This window comes from Lepidochelys olivacea (genome assembly GCF_965140295.1).
Source record: "Lepidochelys olivacea isolate rLepOli2 genome assembly, chromosome: 1".
NCBI classification, from domain to species: Eukaryota; Metazoa; Chordata; order Testudines; family Cheloniidae; genus Lepidochelys; species Lepidochelys olivacea.
Genome location: NC_140411.1, coordinates 232,924,255 through 232,937,741, shown reverse-complemented (window position 1 = coordinate 232,937,741; position 13,487 = coordinate 232,924,255). Strand labels below are relative to the sequence as shown.

The window sequence follows — 13,487 nt, the reverse complement described above, 5'->3', positions numbered from 1 at the left end:
TCTCAAGTGCTAATGGCCAGACTTAAACTCCAAGTCTCAGCACCTCAAACAGTGGGAAGTTTGGATCTGGACTTTACATCTTGGGCCCAGTTTCTAAGCTTTGATCCTGCAATGAGCAGACCCGTTCAGTAGCCTGGAGACCCAATCACTTCAGTGAGGTACCATGTGTACACAGGGGTCTTCCTGTGCAGGATCAGGGGCCTAGTTTGATATAATAGAAAAGTATTCAGGAGTTCAGGCACTATTTTACATGTACCTACTATTATAACTTGGTTATCTGATATTCTGATTCAGGATTTTCTTATTCTAATCAATGAAATTTGAAACAAAATGGAGACTATGTTAGCTTTAAGAGGAATTGCTTGTTTGTTAACACAATTGCTGCTCTGCTAATCTGCTATTAATGGAAAGGAATAAGCAAACCGACAATGAAATGAAAGAATGATTCTAATTTTTCTTAGAAATTCTATAGTTTGGAAAAGCAAGACCCATTTTGTGCTTCTGTTAGCAAAATAAGCTGCATATCACTCATTAATTTCTAGAAGAATCTGTGGATTTCTGAGAAGCATCCCTCTTTTGACAGGGCATATTTCTGGTCCCTCAGATACATGGCCTAGCCAACTGGATACATTATGCTGATTACAACTTTGACCCTATCCTGATCACGGCTATGTTTTGCCAGCTTTAGATGAAGGTATTTTTGTTTCAGTTTTTGTAAATAGGATATTCAGCAAGGATAATTTGCAATTTGATGTTCTCAAAACAAAATTAGCCTTGGGGGGGAAAAAGGCACAAATAATGAGCTTTACTTTAGTGTCAGTGCATTGTCCAGATTTTTTCCCCCTGGAATCTAGTGTACAACAGGAGCTCGTGCTGGCGCAAAGTTAAGAGGATTTCAGTTCTGATGAGAATGAATTTGATTACATTGACAATACAGGAAAGAAGAAAACATCTTTACTGTTGATCTACTTGCACACTCTGTCCTTTCAATTCAGTCAGTGGTAACGTATTACTCAAAATAAACACTGCATGCAAAGTGTGTAATGGGAAAGATCATAATGGACAATAGGGAATGTGAAGAGGTGAGAAAATGAGCCCTTTGGAATGCTACCAAGGGTTAAAACAGTTTGGAGAAACATTAGAGAGAGAAAGTGTGCACTGCAGAGACTGTGAGAAAGATTCTCACACCTGAGCCATTCTTTTTAGGTGACAAATCTCAGGAACTGTCCCAGACTGAGGTATCAACGGAAGTGGTTTTGGAACAAATTGATAAATTCAACAGTAATAAGTCACGAGGAGCAGATGGTATTCACCCAAGAGTTCTGAAGGAACTCAAATATGACACTGCAGAACTACTGGGGTATGTAACCTATCATTTAAATCAGCTTTTGTACCGGATGACTGGAGGGTAACTAATGTAACGCCTATTTTTTAAAATGGCTCCAGAGGCAGTCCTCTCAATTTCAGGCCAGTAAGCCTAACTTTAGTACCAGGCAAACTGATTGAAACTATACTAAAGAACAGAATTATCAGACACATAGATGAACATGATGTATTGGGGAAGAGTCAACATGGCTTTTGTAAAGGGAAATCACACCTCACCAATCTATTAGAATTCTTTGAGGGTGTCAACAAGCATGTGGATTAGGGCAATGGTTCCCAACCGGGGTACCCCTACCCCTGGGGGTACGCAGAGGTCTTCCAGGGGGTATCAACTCACCTAGATATTTGCCTAGTTTTACAACAGGCTACATAAAAAGCACTAGCGAAGTCAGTACAAACTGAAATTTCATACAATGACTTGTTTATACTGCTCTATGTACTATACACTGAAATGTAAGTACAATATTTATATTCCCATTCATTTATTTTATAATTATATGGTAAAAATGAGAAAGTAAGCAATTTTTCAGTTCCAGTGTGCTGTGACCCTTTTGTATTTTTAGGTCTGATTTTGCATGCAAGTGGTTTTAAGTGAGGTGAGACCTGGGGTACTCAAGACAAATCCAACTCCTGAAAGGGGTACAGGAGTCTGGAAAGGGTGAGAGCCACTGGACTAGTAGATATAGTGTACTTGGACTTTCAGAAAGCCTTTAACAAGATTCCATACCAAAGGCTCTTAAACAAAGTAAACTGTCCTGGGATAAGAGAGAAGGTCCTCTCATGGATCAGTAACTGGTTAAAAGATAGGAAACAAAGGGTAGGAATAGAGAGTCAGTTTTCACAGGGGAGAGAGGTAAATAGCAGGGTCTTCCAAGGATCTCTACTGGGACCAGTGCTGTTCAACTTATTCATAAACAATCTGGAAAGAGGGGTAAAGAGTGAGGAGGCAACGTTTGCAGATTATACAAAATTTCTCAAGATAGTTAAATTCAAAGCTGACTGCAAGGAGTTACAAAGGGATTTCACTAAACTGGGTGACTGGGTAACAAACTGGCAGATGAAATTCAATGTTGATAACTGCAGAGTAATGCACAATGGAAAACGTAATCCCAACTATACATACAAAATGATGAGGTCTAAATTAGCTATTACAACTCAAGAAAGAGATGTTAGCATCATCGTGGTTAATTATCTGAAAACACCTGCTCAGTGTGCAGCGGCAGCCAAAAAAGCTAACAATGTTAGGAACCATTAGGAAAGGATAGATAATAAACCGGAAAATATCATAATGCCACTATTTAAATCCATGGTACACCCACACCTTGGCTCTCATCCACTATGACAAGGGGTGTGAGTATGGGTAGCAAAGGCCAAGAAAATGGGAGAGTGGCTGGAATTTTCTTATACTCTAGCAATCTTTGGTTACCAAAATGGCCTGTTGGTGCTCTGTGCCGCTGGTGCAATTTAGAGCAGCCCTCAGGCTTCTCAGTAGTGTACTGAAATAAAGTGTCAGCTGTCAGGGAGCAATGCCAAGCACCAAATGGCTGGTCTTGAGGATCTGGCCTCATATATACACTCTGAGGTGCAAAGGACACTTTTTTTTGTCCAAGAAAAGTCAAAATGAGCGTTTTTCAAAAGTAGACCTTGGAAAACAGCTTAGAAACTTTGGAGGAGATATTCAAAATTACAAGTAGGAGTTAGACACTCAGTCAAACACCTAACTGCCTTTTGTCTTTAGTGAAGGAGTCAGTACCACAATCCATTATGTATACTGTAAGGGAAAATCCTCCTGGCCTCATTGAGGTTGAAGAGAGTCTTGCTATTGGCTTCAATGGGGCCAGGATTTCACCCTTTACATTTTCTTAACAAGTAAAAAAAAATTCACCCTGGCCCAATTCATTTCCTCTGGCACTGTATTGTTATGTTTGTTTAAGCAGAATGCTCATTAGTTTTGTTCCTTCTCTTTTTTTAAGGCTATGTTATTAAACTCTTTTCACTTAGGGGAAAAGTCTAACTTTTTGGATAAGCTGTAACTGTAGCTAGTAGCCTAAAGGGAGAAAAGCCCCCTTGTGAACCTTGCAAATACTGTATATTAACTCTTGTAAAGTAGACAAATGAAAGAGGGAACACATGTTCTATATTATACGCTTACATTTTGATGGTAGGCTGTTGCAGTTTCCTCTTGGATTTGTTTCACCTCCGCTTCATTGGCTTCTCGAATTTTCTGAACTTTTGCCATTGAATCTGAGTCCCCATTGCTGAATTCATGGAGTTTTCCTTCTAGTTGGAGTATGAGAACTTCTGACCACGCAAGCCTCTGTCTCATCTGTTTGGATTCCTATCATTGTTTTAGAAGAAGAATGAATTGGATTCTCTCAGGGGAGAGGTCACAAAAATTAGACTTAAAAAACCGTAAGAGCATTTCTTTACAGTGAAAAAGAAATAATTTGTGTCCTTAAAAGATACAAGATATTGAAAATAAGCCAGTAAATGAATTTTGATAATACTGCTAGTTAATTGCCAAGTACTTTTAAGGGAGTAACTTATAACAAACTTATTTTCCCTGATTCCATGATGAATTGTTAAAAAAGCCAGTATAGAAAAATGCATGTTTCCTTGGACTTTTCTGTTTCACTTGTGCCAATTTCAGAGAACAGAAAAATACCCTAAACTTTTCAACCACAACCTATTTCGCAGTTCCCACAGAGGAAATACATACATATAAGTCACTTTATGTTTTTTATACAGACACATCTTACCTTTTAAGTAAGTAGCTGTAAAAGTTAATGATACACTTTAACCACTACTAATGAAAAGCACAATCACTAACATCTAATTAAAATGCTTATTTCTTACTATATCCACATCTTCTGCCTCCTGTCCTAGAGTCATTACATTCAGAAGAAGTGATGGCTGCCGCAACACACACGCCAGTCTGCATTAGTCTTATCAACTTGATGCTTTGGGAAAATAATGGAGGGATGATATCACATATCACACCATCAGCTTAATCTGCACTGTTCATAGTGCTGCAAATTATAGCACAGATCACAGTCTCATTTCCACAGTCCATTTTGTTAATAAGTGAGAAAAAAAAAAGCACCAAAGAGGAAGTCTGGGGTCTAAGCCACCAAAAAAAAAAAAAAAAAAGAATAGAATAGGTCGGGTTTCTGAAATAACTTGTGGATGTCATTTTTTACAATATCATTTTTGTTTGTGCAATGACAAAGTGGTAATACTCTAAGAATTAACACCCTTTAATATCAAGCTTCTGTTATTACTGTTTTATTTGAAAACACACCCTAAGCAACACTTCTTAGCCCAAGATGCAGCAGAATTTAGATTCTATTCTATGGAAAAAGGTTTTATCCTTTATTACTGTACATATCAGACACAACTGACATGAATATTACATTCAGTATGATTGGGTTGAAGGAATACTGCTCTATCATCCTCAAAGAGATGAAACTGAATTGTAGGTCATAACTTATGCTTCAAATGGAATCACACTCCAGAGCGATGAGAAGTACTAGCAGAGTCTCAAAGAGCTTAAGTACTCTGCATGCACAGTGTCAGCAGCTAATCCCAGAGGCATGGAAAACAGTGGGTTCGAGGCCAGTGTTAAAAAGAGGGCAAATATTGGTTCGAAGTCCATGACTGATGAGATTCACAAAGTTCTTGCAATGCACATGTGTTGCTGGATGGTTAGATCAAACAGTTCTGTTTTCGATGTGTTCATCTCATCAAGAGCTGCTTTACAAGAAAAAAGCAGGAGCAAGGAATGGGAGGACAAACTAGCAAATCTAGAAGTGACCTCAGCTAATACTTCAGATGGACCTGAACTGTGACATTTGAATCTGCATCCAAAAACCTCCCCCGAAGTTCAGATGTAAGGTTTTGGGCTCTCCCATTATAAAGATAGAGTCCATCTGGGAAATTTGGATTCAGATCTGATCCCTATCATCCCCCTCTCACACACACACACACACGTATGCATTCAGTATGGGGTGTTTGGATTCAGAGTTTTAGTTCAGGTCCATCTCTTATTCACCCAGAAATAATCAGACTCAAGAGAGAAGTTTAGCAAAATCAAGAACGATTTTCCTTTTAAAGCCTGAGGCAATGTTCTTACTTTTTTAAGTTTCTTCCCCACCCGATCCTTCCCCCTACATGTTAATTCACCTCGTTGCATGCTTGCAAATGAGATGAAAAGAAAAATCATCATTCAATAGTCACAGCATCAACTCACCAGGGGAAATAACAAAGGCACGGGAACTAGGGAAGGAAATGTTTATATACGCAGTGGAACAGCCAAGAAAACTAACTAATCAGAAGGCAGAGAAAACAAGAAAACCCAAAAACACTTGGTTCAGCCAACTACAAACTGGCCAAGACTGTCAACCTGCAGCAGGTGCCAAGGGCTCCTCTGGCAACCAGCCAGCTAGGCAAAAGAGAGTTGCTTTTTTGTTCCTTTCCATTCTTTAAGGGGTTCTACCACACTGTATACAGAAAGGCTACCACTCTTAGCTAAGGTGAGACCTGTTGCTCCTTAAATTCTAAATTTCCCTCCATTGGGCAACAATGCCCAAGGCCAGTGCATCTAATCCCCACTGTCAGCCACTGTTCAATCCCCAGGGCAATAGTTTTCTGTGATACCCTTCTATCACGGGGTATGTGTGGCTTATGCTTGTTCCTCAAATACATCTGCTGGCTTGTCTAAATCAACCATGGTTTGTACGCCTGGATCAAAGCAGATCTCCAAATGGTCCCCAGGGCTGAAAAGTTATTGCGGCTGACAGACAACTGGACAATTCCACCCTTTCATTTACATTTTAAAATCTCACTCAGTGATCCGACCTCCTCTCACCACCACTCTGAATACTTCCTTGGGTCCAAATTGCACCTTCAGAATATGAGAAGGCAAAAATCTAGCCATTCATGGAGAAACACCTATCCTACTACAAACAGAATAACTCAGGGAGAACACCATGGAGGATGTTTATCTCCAGTCTTTTTTTTTGGGGGGGGGGGTGTTTGCATGCATTAGAATAGATGGTACACAGGAGAACCAGGGCTCAGCCAGTGTCATGCACCTGAATGGCATGCTCCCTGTGGAAAGATGGAATGCACTAACCATGCTAACTGGGCCATCATCTTAATGCTCAAAGAAGCACAAGAGCTGTATTTTGGCCAGTTCCTGCTCAGATGACCAAGGCTTGGTGAGATAAGGCTTTTCTGAATCCACTTCCCCCACAATGCACCTGCACCGGGGGAGCCCATCATGCATGAGGGAGAGCAATGACGTTTTATCTAACTGCTCATTATGGTGGCAGCATTAAGACCCACTTGAATTTCTACCTTTCAGAAATTAGAGCCCCTCCTTCACTCTGCAGCGATGCTAAAATGAATATTCCCCTGCTCAGTACAGTACTCATGCCAATGTAGTGGGAGTCAATGCAATAGCAGACAAGCTGCATTACGTAACAAGTGAAGACTCTTGTATAAATAATACAGGAGAAGAGAAAATATAGTAACAGTGTGTAAATTGGTGGAGCCTTTGCTTGGATGCACTGGTACTAGAGGGTACTGGTATTTAGAACAGAGTACAGTACAGCCATACAATCTTGGCAATGTATGAAAGAGAAAGGGTGGTGCTGTTTCCAGCTGGTTTCCAAGAGGAGTACAAGCTGTTGCTCTTGTGCCTGCTTTTTGGTTCTATAGATCATCCACATCAACCCTATATATCTATTGAATAAATTCTGGTGTTAAGCACATTGTTGCACAGAGCTTATCATTGCCAGGCTTACAATAAGACCACAGAATGTGCCATTGTGGAACAGTTCCATTGTCCAATAAGTCCTTTCACCTGAGAGGTAGGGAATCCCTGCTCAAGCCCCTTCTCCTCAGCAGGCAGATGAGGGAGTTGAACCAAGCTCTCCAACATCCAATTGTGTGCTCTAACCCAGGGGTTCTCAGACTTATTTGATGCTACCCCTGTTCCTTGCATCTGTAGTAGCTCATGTCCAGGGTTACCATATTTCAGGTTCCCAAAAAGAGGACAGTAGCAGAAGTGCAGGGGGAGGGAGGGCGGGGCGGGGAGATCTAGGGAGGGCAGAAGAGAGCTGGAGGGGGGTATAGTTAGGGGTACTGGAGGGATGTGTGTGTACTTGAGGAGGTACCCTGTGTATGGGGGGGTACTCACTGGAGTGAGGGGGCAGCATTGCTCCCTATCACAGTGGCAGGTTGGCTGGTGCAAGCCCAAGATGCAGCACCATTCATCAGTCAGTACCTCCCTATGGGACCCCCCCCGCCAGAGCTAGGAGCCGAGGTCTGGGTGGGGGGCAGGGATCTGACAGCTGCGGGTGCCAGGGAATGGACCAATCACCTACAGATACACGGAGGGACAAATTGGGGCTCTTTCTGAGCTTCAACAACTGCTCTGCAAAAATCCAAGACATTGCCCGGTATTTGAAAGATCTGCCTGCATAGAAGTCGGAGAATCAAGAAAGAGGCTATTGTGACATTGCACCCCATATTTTTCATAGTGATATTATTGATATGATTATGGCATAATTATGATGCATTTTGTACAAGATGGATCGGGTAAGGTTTCATTGGAAATGTTATGATTTGCTGAATCTGATTATCCTATTTGTATGCATGTAACATTTTTGTATCTGAAGTTATGAATATTGACTATGTATCTGTATTTCACATGTAGTGACACCCACTAGGCAAGATGCTTCCAGTTTAAATAGCTGGTTGCAAAGGGCCCATTCAGGGTAATGGGTCATTAGGGAAAACAATAGGCCTTAGGAGAAGCTTATTCCATACCTAGCGAGCTATCCTGAGAATGCTCCTGACAGCCTATGGATAATGGCTGCTATGACTCTGCAAGGCCATGTGACCAGCCCACATGACTCTGGATTCCATTTTGGGTACCTGTATTTTTCCACAAACTGGGCTGGGAACTGTTTTTGGAACAAAGGGTTCCCACCATATGCTAAAGCTAGATCAGGCAGGGAGTGACATCATCTGTTATTCTGCACTCCCCCACAACTCAACACCTGAGAGACGCTCCAAAAGAAAAAGACTTGGAACAGGGGAGAGGATCCCAAGCTGCAAAGCTTAAGAATCTGAAATCCTGCTTGCATCATCAGCCAGGGGGAGAATTTGCTATCCCATCTTTCTAGTATCATAGGCTTAGTTTGTGGTGTTGTTTATTTAGTAGGTAATCTGCTTTGATCCGTTTGCTATCACTTACAGTCACTTAAAGTCTATCTTTTCATAGTTAATAAACTTGTTTTATATTTTATCCTAAACCAGCATGCCTTTAAATGAAGTGTTTCAGGAAAAATCTCAGCTTGGTTACTACAAGTATGCATATTCCTCTCTACCTTGAGGGAGGGGCAGACATACTGTGTTTACGCTGTGCAGATCCTTGTGTAGTTCAAGATGATATAATTTTGGCTTTCTATTCCAGAGGGAGGTGCATGCCTGGGGAGCTGGGAAACTGGTTGGGGTCTGCTGTTTGCACTCACGTAGCCCAGTTTGGGTGCATGGCAGCACCTGCGGTCGTATTGGGTGATAACAGGGCCTGGGTGAGGCTGGCTGTGTCCCCAACACAGGTGGGTGTCCTAGAGAAGCACTGCAGTTCCTACAGCTCCCAGACTGCACCCCAAGGGGGATAATCTGTCACCGCTGTTACCTGGACATCTGATGCCCCTCTGGGTGCCTGGCCAGCAGCTGCCAGTCTCCAGTTGCCCAGCTTTGAAGGCAGAGCACGAGCGGCAGCTGCTGGCCAGAGGGCCCAGCTTTGTAGGCAGTGCTGCCACCAGCAGCAGTGCAGAAGTAAGGGTGGCCCGGTATGAAGGCAGAGCGGAGAGTGGCAGCTCCTGGCTGGGCGCCCAGCTCTGACTGTGGGCAGTAAGTTTCCCCCTGCCCAAAGCTTCTCACACATACTCAGAATACATTCCATGCCCCACCCCACGGGGGCACAACTCCCAGTTTGAGAGCCTCTGCTCTAACCAATGGGTGAAAGGTTATAAGGGAGGCCACCTCTTGCTTACAAGAAACATCTTAAGCACCTAAGCCACATAACTCCACGAGAGGATTTCCAGCTATGTGAAGCAGAGATAGCCTTCTCCCTGTAGCCCAGACTTAGTCACCAAACTCTGGGCAAGGGGCAGGGTTTAGGACAAACCCTCTTGTCAGCATCTCCCACTGACTAGCCTAGACAGCTTCCTGCCCAGCTTGCAGACTCATGCTATGAGACTAAAAATAGCAGGGTAGATATTTGAGCTTGGGCTGTCATTCAGACTCTGAGACCCAGCCCCATAGTGTAAGTCTGAGTCAGCTGACCCACACTCTGAGATTCAGTGTTGGTAGAGGTTTGCCGTGTAGATGTACTCTGAGGCACCTCTCCCATCAAAATGCATTATATAGGAACCTAGGCACCTAACACAGGGTTTATAGATCCCATTGTTCCAGGGATTTTCTAGGTGCCTTTAAGTTCCTTTGTCACTCTCAGACTAAGGTCAGTCAGTCAGTCTGTGGTGGAAGAGAGAAATTAACTCAGCTCTCCAGAGTCTTAGGCTGGCACCTTAACCACTGGGCAATGCTGCCTCTCTTTTGTCTGCGCTCAGAGGGATTCCAATCAAACATCTCTCCCAATTGTCATGGGGTTCTCACAACACATATTTTGCTGGCCTCAGAGTGTGACCACCAACTCTTGTTGGTGGCCGCTCTGACAATTTTTCCTAAAATACTTTATTTGTTTGTCCTAAAGTTAATTAATATGCCCATATACATGTCCAAATCCTTGTAATTTATTTATGTCTGTTTTTTTGTTTGTTTGTTTTTTTGCAGACTCAATAATAAAAATAAGTACAGTTGTCTCTATTCTTTACTGGACCTAAACAGAATAGAAACAAATAATGTGCTTTGCATGTTCTTGTCTTCTTTTGTAATTGTTTCTTTTGCTTTTTGGTTGCTTTTTTTTTTTTTAATATAAAGACTTGCTAGTTACTAAATCTGCGTCTGTGAAAAGTGATATTTGAATGTTTTTTAACACCCCTTTTCACAGTAGCAGACTTGCTAGCTAGCTGGGAGGCTGCGAAAAGTGATATTAACAAATATACAAATATCACTTTTCACAACAGACTTATTCAGCCCTGGCAAGCCAGGTTAAAAATTGAGCCCTGGATGGGGAGGTAGGTAGGGAAGCAGTGGGAGCCAGCTGCAATGGGATGGGTGGGTGAGGGGCCAGGAGAGGCAGTGAGGTCCACAGGCGATGGGGTGTTAGTGAGCCTGGGGCCAGAGCCCAGGGACTGGACCTCTGCAGCCGTGTAGCTGAACCCCGGGGCCAGAGGACACAGCAGGGACAAGGAGCAATGGGGGTTGGTAAGCCTGGGGACGGCACCCGCTGCCGCATGACTGGGGCTCGGGCCCAGAGCCCATGGTCCTGCGTCCAGACTCTGAAACCCTGCAGCCACCACCTGCCACCCCAAGGCTGAAGCCAGAAGCCTGAGCTCCACTGCCCTCAGGAAGGTGGGGAACCCACAACAGCTGCCTGCTTCTCTAGTGTTTGTGGCTCCAAAGGGGGGCAGAGCCCCACCCCTGGGGAGGGGCCATTGCTTTACGCTCCCCTCGCATTCACCATCCAGGAGGCTGTGGCCACATGAAAAGCCCCTGGTGGCCGCATTTGAGAAGCACTGGTCTAGATCAGCAAGGTAGTTGCTGTGTTACATAAAGGACTTCTTACTGCTGCTCCTTGTCTGAGCAAAGGAGTATTTCCAACACATAACACACATGAATCAGTGTCTTATCTCCATGGGTGGGAAAGATGTTGGTTGCCCCCTTGATGCCTACAAGCCAGAGAGAGCTATGGGGCTTCCCTTTTATTGTTTAGTTAGTATAACAAACAAGCCGGAAAGAGAAAATTCATACTTCCGTTTCAAAAAATAAAAATAGCAAACCCAGACACCCGCAGCCAAGAGAGGCATACTAATGAATCAGCTAGGTATCTCTCACCAAATCAGTTCCCTGCCATTGCAGAGGCCCCAGGTTGCTTCTTGGTCCCTTCTGTTCTCTGCCTGTGGCACACAATAGTTTAGTCTTCTGAAAGCTGTACTACTATAGTCTAATCCATTTTACTGATCTTAATACAGGGGTAACTGGATGGGGTTTAGTGGCTTGGGATACACAGGAGATCAGACTGGATAATCTGGTGGTCCCTTCTAGCCTTAAACTTTATGACTGCTTACCCCAATAAGATCCACATTTTTTGCTCAGAATGTGTGACATGAATTGCCTTTTGCAGCTGCTGGCATTTTATGGGCCTCACCTCTACCTCCTTTTGGCTTCAGCTAATCAGCTCCTATTGGCTAATCTATGCTTTGTTTAAAAAAAAACAAAAAACACACACACAACACTCCTAAAGGTATGTCTTCACTACCCTCCGGATCGGCGGGCAGCGATTGCTCCAGCGGGGAATTGATTTATCGCATCTACTCTAGATGTGATAAATCAACCCCCCAAGCGCTCTCCCGTCAACTCCTGTACTCCAGCACTGCGAGAGGCACAGGCAGAGTCGACAGGGGAGCGGCAGCAGTCGACCTAACACAGTGAAGACACCACGGTAAGTCGATCTAAGTACGTCGACTTCAGCTACATTATTCACGTAGCTGAAGTTCTGTAACTTAGATCGATCCCCCCCACCACCCCCCCCGCCCCCGTGTGGACCAGGGCTAAGAGATGTCACTTATCTTCTCCACTTCTCTACTGCCTGTCTCAGCTGACATTTCACAGTAACCATGCTGTGGTTTAAATCAGCGTGCTGGAGTACAGGGAGGAAAGTCAATACATTACAATGGGGATTTCAATCCTCTGCTTCCTCACAGCAACTCACACTTCAGCACAACAGGAAGTGATTTGCCTACCTTCACACAGAGGATTTGATTCCCCTTTCACTTGGTGTAATCATGTAAGCCTGGCAGCAGGAGAGCAAAACACGACCACAATTAAATTCTCCAGTCACTTAAACCAGTAGCAGCATTTTATGCCCACCTTTGCTCTCCTAGAAATGACCACACAAGGTGTGAGGTAGTGAAGAATCAGGGCCAGGAAAACTGAGACAGAGCCAGGAATATGATCCGGGTTTCTGACTCTAACCAAAGACCATCCTTCCTGGCCAAAGCAAGAAGATGAAAAGAAAATATATACATAGAGATGATATGGACATCAGCGTAGTTAAGCTACTGTGATACACAAGGAAGAAGGCACTAAAGAGCACAAACACTACTTGCTAGGGCTTTCAGTAATGCAGAGATCCAGCTGACTCACATGGCAGGGTTGGTGGGAAAATCCTGAAGCTGGCTCTATATGCAAACAAGCTTTTGGGCAGTGGTGAACTTCCATCATCTTTGGAATTATGGAGACCTGGCCCTATAAACATTCACAGACACCAGCTTCCCAAGCGTGCTCGAGTAAAGAGCAGCCCATGTTAATCCATTGCTGGAGGAAGGACAATTCTGTAGGCACTTTAGCAGTCTGATTAGGAGATGCTGAATAGGCTTCTAAAGCACCATTTAGGAGCAGGGTTATTAGCCTCACCTGTAAACAATTTTCTTTTTGATGCTCTAGCTGGTGTTTGAGTTGCAGTATCTGGTCCTGTAATTTCAGTCGCTGGGAAAATTCCTCTTCATACCTAAAGTAGTCCAGGATAAAGAGAAAGATCTGTTGCTGTTGTTCTTTCACAAGGTATCAGTCCAAATCAAAGTGGTTATGAAACACGAACTATTAGCACATCCACTGGGGAGACTGCGGTGGGGGATGATCCACAGGAGGATGAAGAGCCAGACACATTCCTCTGCCTCCCCTGTTCAGAGGTTACAGACAGCTGGCGTGATCTGTGGGGCTGACTATGGCTTGCACAGCCTTAACTGGGTCCTGTTACAAAGGCCACATGGGACATTGCTAGGGGACGCAATCACCAAGACAAGTTTGCACCCTAGCCCTGCTCCCTCTGGCCTGCCTCCACCGAGACCACCACCTGCCCTGGGGGAAGCAAAAGACTATTCTGGAGAGGCATGAAGACAGCACTG

At 43.8% G+C, this 13,487-nt stretch overlaps 1 protein-coding gene across 9 annotated transcripts in view; it reads right to left on the bottom strand.

Annotated features, from left to right (window-relative positions):
• Positions 1-13,487, bottom strand: part of LMNTD1 (lamin tail domain containing 1) — a 297,086-nt gene that overhangs the window by 214,988 nt on the left and 68,611 nt on the right. For all 9 annotated transcript variants that reach the window (XR_014713292.1, XM_084641002.1, XM_084641008.1 and 6 more), the window contains 2 exons: positions 12,997-13,090; positions 3,536-3,721 (listed from right to left, as the gene is read on the bottom strand). Coding sequence is in view for 8 of the 9 variants with exons in the window: in XM_084641002.1 (XP_084497128.1) it covers positions 3,536-3,721; positions 12,997-13,090 (280 nt within the window). In the remaining variant the exon portion in view is untranslated. The remainder of the gene's footprint in view (positions 1-3,535; positions 3,722-12,996; positions 13,091-13,487) is intronic.